The 15,709-nt window shown below is 41.2% G+C and overlaps 1 protein-coding gene across 1 annotated transcript in view; it reads right to left on the bottom strand.

Moving 5' to 3' along the window:
• Positions 1-14,053, bottom strand: part of COPG2 (coatomer protein complex subunit gamma 2) — a 29,846-nt gene extending 15,793 nt beyond the window's left edge. Inside the window, 11 exon segments of the mRNA XM_030960000.1 lie at positions 6-73; positions 667-800; positions 3,110-3,267; positions 5,129-5,215; positions 5,736-5,828; positions 7,153-7,228; positions 7,962-8,041; positions 9,111-9,182; positions 9,339-9,419; positions 10,708-10,760; positions 13,956-14,053. Of these exon segments, the coding sequence (XP_030815860.1) occupies positions 6-73; positions 667-800; positions 3,110-3,267; positions 5,129-5,215; positions 5,736-5,828; positions 7,153-7,228; positions 7,962-8,041; positions 9,111-9,182; positions 9,339-9,419; positions 10,708-10,760; positions 13,956-13,992 (939 nt within the window). The 5' untranslated portion in view covers positions 13,993-14,053.
• Positions 14,054-15,709: the final 1,656 nt, after the last annotated feature.

The following is a 15,709-nucleotide window of genomic DNA, read 5'->3' on the forward strand; positions in this document are numbered from 1 at the left end:
CTCACTTTATTGAGGGTCCGCACGGCCGCGTAGCGCAGGACGGGTTTGGGAGAACTGCAAAAAAGCTGCAACACTGGGAAAGAAAAAATTAAAAAAAACAAAGATATGGTCTCTTTCAAAGAAAGGAAATAGAGTAGAAAGTCTAATATATCTCCAACTACACACTGCTAAATATTCATGCAGCTTCATGCACAATTTATCAAACAGGTTAGAAATAAATTCCTGGTTTTTATCCCATTGCCAGTAACAGGGGGTGCCTCGGTTTTCTCTACATTCCAGTTCTATATTCCAGCTGCAGGAGGGTTTTCCCAGAGAATCTGTGGCTGTTCCATCCCTGGAAATGTCCAAGGCCAGGTAGGGCAAGGCTTGGAGCACACTGGGACAGTGGAAGGTGTCCCTGCCATGGCACTGGGTGATCTTTAAGGTCCCTTCCAACCCCAACCATTCCATGATTTCCTCCCATCCCAAATTCCTGCAGCTGGATAAAGACAAGCATCACCTCTAATGCCATTTCTCTAAACCTCTGGATGGAAAAGGGATCTCATCCAAAAGCCCTTTCACATGGGAATAAAGGACTTTTAACCCCAAATTACCAAAAAATCAGGGTTTGGGTATTATAATTCTGCTGGATTTTCTCTAAATGTCTTTATTTTGGCTGTGACCAACCTGACACAGCAGGTGCCAGCTCCCTGGCAGTGCAGTTGGGCAGGTGGATGATGGCAGAGGCAGCCTCATAAATCACCATCTCGTGCTTGTTCCTCAGGCAGCTCTCGATGAAGTCAAACAGGGGACTTTCGTGCCTACAAACACAACAATCCCAGGATTTTAGGATGGAAAAACCCATTTAAGATAAGTCCAAGGCTTTCAAGGCCGCAAATGCAAAAATCCCAGAATCTTTTAGGCTGGAAAAATCCCTCTGAATCCAAAACTTTCAAGGCCACAAACACAACAATCCCAGGATCTTTCAAGTTGGAAAAACCATTTGAATCCAAGACATTTGTGGATACAAACACAACAATCCCAGGATTTTAGGATGGAAAAACCCATTTAAGATTGAGTCCAAGTCTTTCATGGCTACAAACACAACAATCCCAAGACCTTTTATATTGGATAAACCCTTTGAATCCAAGATTTTCATGGTTACAAACACAATAATCCCGGGGTTTTAGGATGGGAAAATCCCTTTAAGATTGAGTCCAAGACTTTCATGGTTACAAACACAACAATCCTGGGGTTTTAGGATGGGAAAATCCCTTTAAGACTGAGTCCAAGACTTTCATGCCTATAAACACAATTCCAGGATCTTTTAGGTTGGAAAAACCCATTTGAGTCCAAAACTTTCATGGTTACAAAAGAAGAATCCCAGGATTTCAGGCTGGGAAAACCCTTTAAGATCGGTCCAAGCCTTTATGGCTACAAACACAACAATCCCAAAACCTTTTATATTGGAAAAACCCTTTGAATCCAAGACTTTCAAGGCCACAAACACAACAACCCCAGGATCTTTTAGGCTGAAAAACCCATTTGAGTCCATGACTATTCATGGTTACAAACACAACAATCCCGGGGTTTTAGGATGGGAAAAACCCTTTAAGATCAAGTCCAAGCCTTTATGGCTACAAACACAACAATCTCAAGACCTTTCAGGCTGGAAAAACCCTTTGAATCCAAGACTTTCATGCCTATAAACACAACCATTCCAGGATCTTTTAGGATGGAAAAACCCATTTAAGATTGAGTCCAAAACTTTCATGGCTACAAAAGAAGAATCCCCGGATTTCAGGCTGGAAAAACCCCTTAAGATCAAGCCCAAGTCTTTATGGCTACAAACACAACAATCCCAGGATCTTTCAAGTTAGAAAAACCATTTGAATCCAAGACATTTGTGGTTACAAACACAACAATCCCAAGATTTTAGGCTGGAAAACCCATTTAAGATTGAGTCCAAGACTTTCAAGGCCACAAACACAACAATCCCAGGATCTTTTAGGCTGAAAAACCCCTTTGAGTCCATGACTATTCATGGTTACAAAACAAGAATCCCAGGATTTCAGGCTGGAAAAACCCATTTAAGGTAAATCCAAGGCTTTCAAGGCCACAAATGCAAAAATCCCAGAATCTTTTAGGCTGGAAAAATCCCTCTGAATCCAAAACTTTCATGGCTGCAAACACAACAATCCCAGGATCTTTTAGGTTAGAAAAACCCCTGTGAGTCCATGACTATTCATGGCTACAAAAGAAGAATCCCAGGATCTTTTAGGTTGGAAAATCCCCTTTGAGTCCAAGACTTTCATGGATACAACAAAAGAATCCCAGGATCTTTTAGGTTGGAAAAAACCCCTTAAGATTGAGTCCAAGACTTTCATGGCTACAAACACAACAATCCCGGGGTTTTAGGATGGGAAAATCCCTTTAAGATCAAGTCCAAGTCTTTATGGCTACAAACACAACAATCTCATGACCTTTTATGCTGGAAAAATCCCTCTGAATCCAAAACTTTCATGGCTGCAAACGCAACAATCCCAGGGTCTTTCAGGCTGGAAAAACCCATTTAAGGTCAAGTTCAAGACTTTCAAGGCCACAAACACAACAACCCCAGGATCTTTTAGGTTGGAAAAACCCCTTTGAGTCCATGACTATTCATGGCTACAAAAGAAGGATCCCAGGATCTTTTAGGTTGGAAAAAACCCCTTTAAGATTGAATCCAAGCCTTTATGGCTACAAATACAGCAATCCCAGGATTTTAGGTTGGAAAAACCCTTTAAGATCAAGCCCAAGGCTTTCATGGCTACACACACAACAATCCCAGGATTTTAGGCTGGAAAATCCATTTGATATCAAGTCCAAGACTTTCATGCCTACAAACATAACAATCCCAGGATCTTTTAGGTTGGAAAATCCCCTTTAAGATCAAATCCAAGGCTTTCATGGCTACAAACACAACAATCCCAGGATCTTTTAGGCTGGAAAAACCCCTTTAAGATAAGTCTCTGCATTATCCCAGCACTACAGTTCAGTGTCTGTGGAGATTTCCACAAACACTAAAAAACCCACAGCTGTTTCCAACCCTGATTTAATTTCTGGGATTTCAATGCTGCCTCTCACTTACCCCTCTTCAGACTCCCTGAGGAGTTTGCTGGCAATCCTGATCAGCATGCAGTAGGCAAACTGGGACTTCAGGCCAGATTTGGTGAATTTATTCAGCATCTTGGACACAGCCAGGCGGTCGTTTTTCCTAAGGTGATAGAGCAGCCCCAAAGCATGATACTATGGGATGGGAAACAGAGGGGCAGGCACTGAGTACAGCTGGAAAATCCACAGCACAACATCAAAAGAGGGGTAATTATTGCCCTTTCCTGGCAGAAATACCTTCTAACCTCAACTCAGCTGAGATTCCTGACCAGTTGCAAAGATCTGCAACGTTTCCTTGCCCTTTCTGTCCACTCTCAGCTATTCCTGAAGATCCAAAGAGCCACAAAGTTAATTTATTTCCTTTTTTTTTTTCCCCAATAAAATCTCATCACTTCAAAAGGTTTCACATTTGCACAGTAATTCCTGCATTTCTAATGAACTCCACATCCAGGATATCCCAAGGCCTTGAAGAGACAGCTGACCTCACAAAAATCCTTGAGGCCTTTTTGATGGAAGAACAAAAGGACATTTCTAGTTCCTTGCCAAGTTATTTTGGGTTTTTTTTTCTCCCATAAAACTGATTTACTGCAAGGCTTAATGAAGCTGCTAAGTGGGCAAGAACAAAGCTGATTTTATAGATTTTTTCTGATCATGAGTCTGCAACAGACAGAATAATCCCATAATCTGAACATTTAGAATAATCCCATATTCTGAACATTATCACAATAATCCCATATTCTGAACACACAGAATAATCCCATATTCTGAAAATTATCAGAATAATCCCATATTCTGAACATTTAGAATAATCCCATATTCTGAACATTTAGAATAATCCCATATTCTGAACACTCAGAATAATCCCATATTCTGAACATTTAGAATAATCCCATATTCTGAACACACAGAATAATCCCATATTCTGAACATTTAGAATAATCTCATATTCTGAACACTCAGAATAATCCCATATTCTGAACATTATCAGAATAATCCCATATTCTGAACATTTAGAATAATCCCATATTCTGAACACACAGAATAATCCCATATTCTGAACATTTAGAATAATCCCATATTCTGAACACACAGAATAATCCCATATTCTCAACATTATCAGAATAATCCCATATTCTCAACATTATCAGAATAATCCCATATTCTGAACATTTAGAATAATCCCATATTCTGAACACACAGAATAATCCCATATTCTGAACATTTAGAATAATCCCATATTCTGAACATTTAGAATAATCCCATATTCTGAACACTCAGAATAATCCCATATTCTGAACATTTAGAATAATCCCATATTCTGAACACTCAGAATAATCCCATATTCTGAACATTATCAGAATAATCCCATATTCTGAACACACAGAATAATTCCATATTCTGAACATTTAGAATAATCCCATATTCTGAACATTATCAGAATAATCCCATATTCTGAACATTCAGAATAATCCCATATTTTGAACACTCAGAATAATCCCATATTCTGAACACACAGAATAATCCCATATTCTGAACAATTTCATTTCCACAGATGTCTGGAACATCTGCGCCAAAATTTTGCTCTTGTGGAGATCTTGCTGGTATTTGGGTTCATCTTTTGCATCTGGCAAATTTTCTGAAGGCCAAGAGATGCTCCTTGGGAAGCAGTGAGATAATTTCCCACTTTTTGAGCACTCAGATTCAAATCCCTTCTGCAAGAAGCACTGTGGGACAGGCAGCAGCATTCCAGCTCCCAGAAATTGAGGGGGAAAAAGGGAAGAGATCTCCAGAGCCAGCTCCTAATTAACAATCTTGTCTTGGCATCATGGAAAAATCATTAATTTTTTGAAACTGTCCAGTTGTTTCCCAAAAATCCCAATTCTTGCTTTTAAAAGACTAAAGAAAAAGGAGATTTTTTTTCTGAAGTTTTCTTCAGAACTCCAGAATGCCACTAAGCCCCCCCAGCATTTTTAGGGACAGCCACCCTCAAACACACCTGTACCATGATGTTGTCACTGGAAGCTGCTTCCTGAGCTTCATTGATCCACCTTTTGACCACATCATAGCTGATCTTCATCATGTGCTGCAAAAAAATTGAGATTGGAGACAAGCTCACAGCAGTTTCACAGCCACTCTTTACCCTACACCCCTATAAACTGTGGGTTTCCCTCCATCTCAGTCTCAAATTACCATGCTCCACTTCCATTAATAAAATGAGATCTTTCCCAGCCTTTTCTCCTCAAAAAGGGTGAGGAAACCAGAGTGGATTCCTTCCTCTTGCCCTCCTGGTGTCTATTAGCAGAAATAATCCTGAACTGCAGTTTCAGCAGGGGATTTCATGGCCCGTCCCCAGATAAATTCATGTTTTACACCGACTGCAGAAATCTGAGCATTTTGCACTAGTTTGCATTAGAAATTATGATGATTGATGTACTCAAATGTAAGAAAGGAATTGGAGGAGAGAAAGGAAACTCTGTTTTTTTCTTATTTTCCAGTGAGATGAAGAAACATCTCAGAGAAAAAAAAATAAAAACAAGCACAGCAGACTCAGCTTCCCAGCCTGACAAAACACCAGATTCACAAAAATCTTCTGCTTTGCTTACCAAGGAAGACACGAGTGCAGAGCTGGACACGCCAGGGACTTTGTCCACAATGGCCTGCTTCATGTACCTCTCAATGGCCTGGAGCATTGTACCCTGGCAAGGGGAAAACAGAGAAACAGGGAAGAGTGGATGCTTTGGAAGAAGGGGATAAAAGCAGCAGGAAGCAAAAATTCACATTCAAAGGACCCTCAGCAAAAATCTTGAGTTAATTCTGCAAGGTAGACTTGGGTTTGAGCTGCTTGGTCCTGATGGTCAGTGACAAAGTCACCGGCAGAGCAATCCCAGAGAGAAACAGGAACTTCCAAACCTTCCAGCTGCACAATCCAGTGCTCCAGCACCACACTGCTCATGGAAATGGCACAGAGCATGGAGCAGAACAATCCCAAATAGACTCTGGAGCTTCCCAACCTTCCAGCTGCACATTCCAGTGCTCCAGCACCACATTTCTTTTGGAAATTGCACAGAGAATTGAGTGCAGTAATCTCAGATCAGAAACTGAAACTTCCAAATTTTCCAGCTGCACATTCCAGTGCTCCAGCACCACATTTCCTTTGGAAATTGCACAGGGCATAGATCAGAGCAATCCCAGATGGAAACTGGAGCTCCCAAATTTTCCAGCTGCACATTCCCAGTGTTCCAGCACCACAGAGCTCCTGGAAATTGCACAGAGAATTGAGTGCAGCAATCTCAGATCAGAAACTGAAACTTCCAAATCTTCCAGCTGCACATTCCAGTGCTCCAGCCCCACATTGCTCATGGAAATGGCACAGAGCATGGAGCACAACAATCCCAAACAGACACTGGAGCTTCCAAACATTCCAGCTGCACATTCCAGTGCTCCAGCATTGTTCATGGAAATGGCACAGAGCATGGAGCAGAACAATCCCAAATAGACACTGGAGCTTCCAAACATTCCAGCTGCACATTCCAGTGCTGCAACCCCACATTTTTCCTGGAAATTGCACAGGGCATTGAGTGCAGCAATCTCGGATCAGAAAGTGAAACTTCCAAATTTTCCAGCTGCACATTCCCAGTGTTCCAGCCCCACACTTCTCTTGGAAACTGCAGAGGGCATCAAGCAAAGCAACCCCAGATGGAAACTGGAGCTCCCAAACCTTCCAGTTACACATTGCAGTGCTCCAGCACTACATTTCTCCTGGAAATTGCACTGGGCATCAAGAAGACCAATCTCAGATAGAAACTGGAGCTCCCAAACCTTCCAGCTGCACATTGCCAGCGCTGCAGTGTCCCAGAGCTGCTGGAAATGGCACAGGGCACTGAGGAGCACCTCATAAAGCAGCAGTCCCAGCACTGCTGTAAAGTGCACCCTACAAGAGGGCAGTTTTGGGATCAAGAGGGCAGTTTTGGGATTTGAAAGCCCTGCTGAGCTCCCCCCAGTGCCCCAGGGTGTACTCACATCAGTGATCCTGCACAGAGCTCGGACGGCCGGGCCTCGATAGACATCCTCCTTCCCTGTCATGTCTTTGGTGAGACTGAAAGCACCAAACAGCCTGTCAGCACCTCCTGAACACCCCCATTCTCACAGGGCTGCTGTGACATCCACCTCAGCCAGCTGCTCTGCTCTGCTGAGCAACAGCCTCCTCAGAATCAGCTTCATTTCAGATTTATCAACACCAAAATAAATGCACAACCCATTGAATTGTTTCGCCATGGCCTGCTTTGTTTAGCTCATTCTGCTTCTTGGTGCTGCTGCTTGTTCCACGTGGAATTTTGATTTAGAAATAGCAAGCAAAGTTCAGTTTGGCTTATTTGATATATTTCTAAAGCTGTTCAGCAATCCAACAACAGATGCAATTTTTGCTCTTGCAACAGCTGCAATGTCTATTTTTGCAGTTAAAAAATTAAGAGTTCACTCTTAAAAAAATTGAAAGAGTTCAGTTCAGAATGAACTGGGCTTTGCTCTGCTTTTCTTTAATTGCTGTGACTGCAAAGTCCCAGCCTAACCTCTGACAAAACAGGAATTAAAAAAACCCCAACACCCTAAACCACAGGAAAACAAAGTAACAACCACTTGATAAACTCAGTTCTCCCAGAGAGTGGGAACAAAATAACATTTCAGAGGGCAGCACAGACTGTGTATCACAGAACTGCTGTATCCCTATAAAACCTCAACACTGTAGCAGCTCAACCAAAGCCAGGGAGCTGCAGCCCCTTTTCCAGAGGGGGAAAAAATCCCATTTTCCCAGGTTCTGGAGGGTGTCCCACCTGCTGGTGACAATGATGACATCCTCAGAGATATTGGCCATCTCTTTGATTGTCAGGTAACACATTCTTCTGAGGGTTTGCTGTGGAAATGGGAAGAAAAAGATTAAACTCAATGGTAATTAGAAGTTTTAAAAGATAAACGAGCATTTATCTTTTCGAAAGATAAATGTTCATTTTTAAAAGTTTCTTTTTCAAAAGGAAAATAAGCTTTTCAACAAAACACATTGTTTTCAACTCAAAGTTAAAAGTGTAGAACTACATTTGACCCCTGGATAAGAGCCAAACTCCCTGACATCAAACAATTCAGAAGAGGAAGACATCAGTATTTTGTAAAATGATAAGAACACAAAAATTCATTATAATGATCAAAGAAGTGATGCAGCATATCTGTATTCAGAAGTTTCACAATTATCAGTTAAAAGCTTGGAATAGAACTTTGTTGCTGTAAAAAAAAAAGGAAACGTGGAGTGTTGACATCAAGTATTTGAAAGCAATTAACTTTATATTGTAAAAAATCCTTTACTTTATAATGTGGATATGACAAACATTTCAAACACACTGCACTTCCAAAAATGTTATGACATCTTTGAACAGCTACACCTTCCTTGGACAAATCTCAAACGAGCAAACCCTTTTTAATTAAAATTAATGAGCCCCATCTCATGAAACACACTGCTCTGAGCTCTCACACTGCACAAGAGATCACAGAAGCACTTTACACTGTGCTGAGCCCAAAGCTGAATTCCCAAACTCGATTCCCAAACCATCCTATGGTGTTTAGGGTGTTCTCATCCCTTGCCTCAATGGGATCAAGGCTGATGCACGTTCTGAGGAACAGCAGCTCTGATCTGCAGGCAGCAGAGAATTCTATTTTCAATGAAGCAGATGGTGATTTGCAAGGGGAAACAACGAGCACCAAGTGCCACTGCTTTGTAAACTCAGGCTTTGTCACCACCCCCACTTCTACAGCAGTAATTAATTAACTCAGAGCCCACAGAACAAGCACATATTATTATCCAGTCCTTCATTTCCAAAGCAGGAACTCCTCCTGTGCAGCGCTTCCTCCCACATCCCAAATTCCAAGGGTTTGGCAGCTCCTGCAAGCCCAGACAGAAGCAGGGAGAGGCAAAAAAACCACCAGGTCCTTACATCATTGGACTGAAACAATCTGGTCATGGCAAAAAAAGCTTCTGTGGCTTCCGTGGTTCCGAAGTGCTCACCCTGCAAGCAGCAGAGAGGAAAAGCAGGAATTCAAATCCAGCTCCTTTTCTAATGCCCTCCCACACACCAGGAATCCTTCCCACTAAAAATATGAAATATTTCCCACTAAAATATTATTCAGATTCCTTCTGGATGGAGAGAAATCCTGACAATTACCTGGTTCAGCAGGTACAGGATCTTGGTAAGGATGTGGAGGCATCTTCGTGGGTTTATTGGGGTCTCATTGAAGAGCCGTGCCTGGAAATGAAACCAATTGTGCTTGAATAGATCCCAACAATAATTATTTCTCTTTCAACATCAAAATTCAATGAATCTGTTTCCAGCCAAGCAGCTTGCAATTTTTATTTGTATTAAATATGAATCTCAGAGAATGTGTTCAAAATTAAATGAATCTGTTTCCAGCCAAGCAGCTTGTAATTTTTATTTGTATTAAATATGAGTCTCAAAGAATGTGCTCAAAATTCAATTAATGTTTCCAGCAGAGCAACATGTCATTTTTATTTGTATTAAATATGAGTTTCAGAGAACGTGTTCAAAATTAAATGAATCTGTTTCCAGCTGGGCAACATGTAATTTTTATTTGTATTAAATATGTGTCTCAACAAATTATGAGAGTGCTTTTATTTGAAATATGAGGGTGTTCAAAATTCAATGAATCTGTTTCCAGCTGGGCAACATGTAATTTTTATTTGTATTAAATATGTGTCTCAAAGAATGTGCTCAACATTAAATTAATCTCTTTCTAGCTGGGCAACATGTAATTTTTATTTGTATTAAATATGTGTCTCAAAGAATGTGTTCAAAATTCAATGAATCTGTTTTCAGCTGGGCAACATGTAATTTTTATTTGTATTAAATATGTGTCTCAAAGAATGTGCTCAACATTAAATTAATCTCTTTCTAGCAGGGCAACATGTAATTTTTATTTGTATTAAATATGAGTCTCAAAGAATGTGTTCAAAATTCAATCAATCTGTTTTCAGCTGGGCAACATGTAATTTTTATTTGTATTAAATATGTGTCTCAAAGAATGTGCTCAAAATTCAATTAATGTTTCCAGCCAAGCAGCTTGTAATTTTTATTTGTATTAAATATGAATCTCAGAGAATGTGCTCAAAATTCAATGAATCTGTTTCCAGCAGAGCAGCTTGTAATTTTTATTTGTATTAAATATGAGTCTCAAAGAATGTGTTCTTATATCTTTGGTTTGCAGCAATCTGAACAAAGCACAAACAACTCAATTTGCCATCTGGAACTGGCAAAAATGCCTGAAAATAAAACCTGTTTTTCTTCAGGAAGAGCCCCCTGAGATGCCACATGTCCATATGGGAGGCAGAAGCCATGTGCCACCTAATTACCCTAAAAACCCCTCGTTAACTGTAAATAAAATCATTTCTTGACACTTTGTGTGGTTTTCAATGAATTCTATGGATTTAGCCATGCACATTTCCCCCCAGTCATTCTGCACCACTTGCTGAAGGAGAAGATGAGGAATGCCACAGCATTATCCTGTGACTGTCCCTACCTCCTGAAGCACAGCGCTCTTCTCCAGATGCTGGAAAGGGTTGGAGCCACTGCCTGAGGAAAAAGAGACCTCTCAGTTGTGGAAATGAATTCTTCACACCCCAACAGGTCTGAACATGCAGGAACAGCCCCAAAATTGAACAAAACCATCTGAAAACAGATGAATAACTTTGAATAACTGATGTTGGCCATCAACAGCTTTGAATCCACTTTGTTAAGTGGTAAATTCAGAGTTACAGAAAGAATAAAGGTAAAAAACCCAAAAAACTTGAGAGGAAGAAAATTGTTTGCTATTTCAAACACCTTTAATACCTTTTCTTACCTTTCATATAACTAATATTTTTAATACCTCTTAATACCTAAATGTCCTTTACATAGAACTATTTCCTTTCCCCACTTTCCTAATTTCATTACAATTATCATTATAAATATATAATTTCCTAATCCACCTGTTTTTATTATAATATTATAAATATTGTTATATATTATATTATAACATAATTATTATAATATTTTAAATAAAACATTACAATTATAAATATATAATTTCCCAATCCACCTGTTTTTATTATATTATATATTATATTATATTATATTATATTATATTATATTATATTATATTATATTATATTATATTATATTATATTACATTATATTACATTACATTACATTACATTATATTACATTACATTACATTACATTACATTATTATATTTCAATGAAATGTTATAATTATAAATATATAATTTCCTAATCCACCTGTTTTTAAATTTGCTGGGTTTACAAAGTCTAATCACCAGGACAGCTCTACATCTAACCTAAAACCACAGAGAAAATTTCCAAAATTCATTAATAAAACAAAGAGTACAAGTGTATCATTGAATTAGAAGTACGTAGTATCACTAAGTAAAAATTATATATAATTATATAAATTATAAAAAATATATAATGTAATGTAATGTAATGTAATATAATATAATATAATGTAATATAATATAATATAAATTGTAATATTATATAATTATAAAAATGATATATAATATATATAAAACAAAATTTAAACTTTTAGAACAGTAACTAACCCTTCTTCTCTACTCTCTTCTTCCTTCTTCTTCTTAAGTTTAAATAATGTTTTGTAATTTTAAAAAGTCCACATTACAAACTCCAAATAATTAGTTATTAAAAGTAAAAAAAATTGAAATATGAGTTCTTAATTAAATAGTTTAACCTTAAAAAACCTTATATAAAAATAATTCACCATTTTATAACTTATTAATCAAATACACTAAAACTCACAACTTCTATTATAAATTAAAAAGAACAAACATCTAAACCTAAACGCAGAATTCTATGTCTAACACTTCAATCCCAACTTTAACAAAAATAGGAAAAAAACCCCCAAACCCAACACCAGGGTGCTCCAAGCTCTGTCCAGCCTGGCTTTGGACATTCCAGGGCAGCCCCAGGATTATATGGGAGATGGGGCCAGAGGTTTCCAAAGTCCCTGGAGTGAATTCCAGATGTGCAGACACAGTTCAGACAGAGAAGGTTTGGAGAGGCTCCTCTGAAGCCTTCTGGATGTTGCTTTGTGCAGCAAAATGACTAAAAAGAGAAGTTTCTGTTCTGTACATACATCAGCTCAGCGTTCAGAGTTAGGGCTATTGTATAGGGTTTGTTATATAAATATATAGGGTTTATTCTATTATATAGGGGTAATTCTATAAATACATGTCATCAATTCTCTCTTCTTTTTTTGAGGGATGAAACATCTGCAGTGAGCAGAGACAGGGATAAAATCCTCTCTAAAATTCGGCTGTGTAAAAAGGGAGAGCAAACAGACCCCAGTTCCTTTAGATTTGTCACCAGATGGGAGAAATACTTTGTCAGTCAGTTCCTACAGCTGAAACACAAATGCCCCATGAGCTGTGAGAGATGAGAGACCACAGAACCACGGGATGGGCTGGAAGGAGCTTTAAGGACCATTTACTTCCACCTCCTGTCATCAGCAGGGACACCTTGCACTACCCCAGCTCCTCCAGCCTGGGACACTTGCAGGGATCCAGGGGCAGCCACGGCTGCTCTGGGAATTCTATTTCACCTCAGCACCTCCCTCACCTCCACACCCCCCTCAGCACCTCACTCACCTCCACACCCCCCTCAGCATCTCCCTCACCTCAGCACCTCCCTCACCTCAGCATCTCCCTCACCTCAGCACCTCCCTCACCTCAGCACCTCAGCATCTCCCTCACCTCAGCACCTCCCTCACCTCAGCACCTCCCTCACCTCAGCACCTCCCTCACCTCAGCATCTCCCTCACCTCAGCACCTCCCTCACCTCAGCATCTCCCTCACCTCAGCACCTCCCTCACCTCAGCACCTCCCTCACCTCAGCATCTCCCTCACCTCAGCACCTCAGCATCTCCCTCACCTCAGCACCTTCCTCACCTCAGCATCTCCCTCACCACCTCCCTCACCTCAGCATCTCCCTCACCTCAGCACCTCCCTCACCTCAGCACCTCCCTCACCTCAGCACCTCCCTCACCTCAGCATCTCCCTCACCTCAGCACCTCCCTCACCTCAGCATCTCCCTCACCTCAGCACCTCAGCACTCCCTCACCTCAGCACCTCCCTCACCTCAACACCTTCCTCAGCATCTCCCTCACCTCAGCACCTCCCTCACCTCAGCACCTCCCTCACCTCAGCACCTCCCTCACCTCAGCACCTCCCTCACCTCAGCACCTCCCTCACCTCAGCACCTCCCTCCTCAGCATCTTCCTCCACATCTCCCTCCCCCTCTCACCTCAGCACCTTCCTCACCTCAGCAACTCCCTCAGCATCTCCTTCACCTCAGCACCTCCCTCACCTCAGCACCTCCCTCACCTCAGCATCTCCCTCAGCACCTTCCTCACCTCAGCATCTCCCTACCTCTCCTCACCTCAGCACCTCCCTCACCTCAGCATCTCCTCCTCTCCCTCACCTCAGCACTCCCTTCACCTCAGCACCCCTCCCTCAGCACCTCACCCCCTCAGCACCTCCTCACCTCAGCACCTTCCTCAGCCAGACTCCCTCACCTCAGCACCTCCCTCACCTCAGCATCTTCCTCACCTCAACACCTCCCTCAGCACCTCCCTCACCTCAGCATCCCCTTCACCTCAGCACCTCCCCACCCCCCTCCACCCCAGGTTCCCTCACCTCAACCCCCGCTGTCTCCTCAGCCCCTCAGCCAGCGCGCCCCCCCAGCCCCCCGTACCGGACTCCTCGTCCTTTTTATCGAACTTCTTGATCATGGCGGCCCCGCTCCCGCTACCTCCGAAAGCCGCCGCCTCAGCAGCCCCACCGGAAGCCCCGCCCCCGCTCCGCTCTCTGGCATCTGATTGGGCAGCGGCGCTGTCGATCAATCCTGTCTCTTTCCGTCTCGCCAAGCCACGCCCCCCACCCGCGCGCTGAGAGGCGGGGCCAGAGTGAGGGCGCCTCTTAAAGGAGCCGCGTCGTTATTTTGTGAGGGGAGTGAGGTTCCGCTGGCGGACCGGAGAAAAGTAAAAAAATAAATCAACGATCTGCGCTCCTGGCCAAGAAACGGGAACTCCTGTGGAGTTCACAAGGAATTTACGTGGAATTCACATGGAATTGCCATCGAATTCACGTGAAATACACGTGACAATCCAACCCGCTGGGGCCTTTGGCGAAAGCTGGGGTGAGTCACAAGTAACTCCTGTGCAACTCTTGTGTAACTCACGTTTAACTCCCATGACAAACCACACATTGAACCTCTTGGCAAAAAAAAAAACCCCAAAGCTCCCATGTAACTCATGTGTTGACAAGTTAACAGAGTTAACTCTCAAGGCAAAAACCCACTGAGCCCACTGGCAAAAAAAAGGATTGCCATTAATCTCCCGAGTAACTTCCATGTAACTCTTGTGCAACTCACAGGGAACTCACAAGTAACTCTCATGTTACTATCCAGACTAAACAACCATTTTAGCCCATTGCCAAAAAAAGGATTCTCATTAATGTCCCATGTAACTTGTCTAACTCACAAGGAATTCACATGTAAATCCCAAGTAATTCCCAATTAATTCCCATGTAACTCATGTGTAGCTCACAAGGAACTCACTAGTAATTCTCACCTAACTCTCCATATAAAACAACCATTTGAGCCCATTGCAAAAAAAAAAAAAATCCCATTAATCTCCCAAGTAATTCTCATATAATTTCCATGTAAATCATGTGTAACTCACAAGTAATTCCCATGTAATTCCCAAGTAATTCCCAATTCATTCCCACATGTAATTCCCATGTAATTTCCATGTAATTCCCAAGTAATTCCCATGTAATTCCCAAGTAATTCCCAAGTAATTCCGAATTCATTCCCACATGACTCATCTGTAACTTGCAAGGAACCCACATGTAATTCCCAGGTAATTTCCATGTAATTCTCAAGTAATTCTCAAGTAATTCCCATATAATTCCCATATAATTCCCAAGTAATTCTCATGTGTAGCTCACAAGGAACTCACTAGTAATTCTCACCTAATTCTCCATATAAAACAACCATTTGAGCCCATTGCAAAAAAAAAAAATCCCATTAATCTCCCAAGTAATTCTCATATAATTTCCATGTAAATCAGGTGTAACTCACAAGTAATTCCCATGTAATTCCCAAGTAATTCCCAATTCATTCCCACATGTAATTCCCATGTAATTTCCATGTAATTCCCAAGTAATTCCCATGTAATTCCCAAGTAATTCCCAAGTAATTCCGAATTCATTCCCACATAACTCATCTGTAACTTGCAAGGAACCCACATGTAATTCCCAGGTAATTTCCATGTAATTCTCAAGTAATTCCCATATAATTCCCATATAATTCCCAAGTAATTCCCATGTAACTCATGTGTAGCTCACTAGGAACTCACTAGTAATTCTCACCTAATTCTCCATATAAAACAATCATTTGAGCCCATTGCAAAAAAAAAAAATCCCATTAATCTCCCAAGTAATTCT

This window comes from Camarhynchus parvulus, chromosome 1A, assembly GCF_901933205.1.
Source record: "Camarhynchus parvulus chromosome 1A, STF_HiC, whole genome shotgun sequence".
Lineage (NCBI taxonomy): Eukaryota > Metazoa > Chordata > Aves > Passeriformes > Thraupidae > Camarhynchus > Camarhynchus parvulus.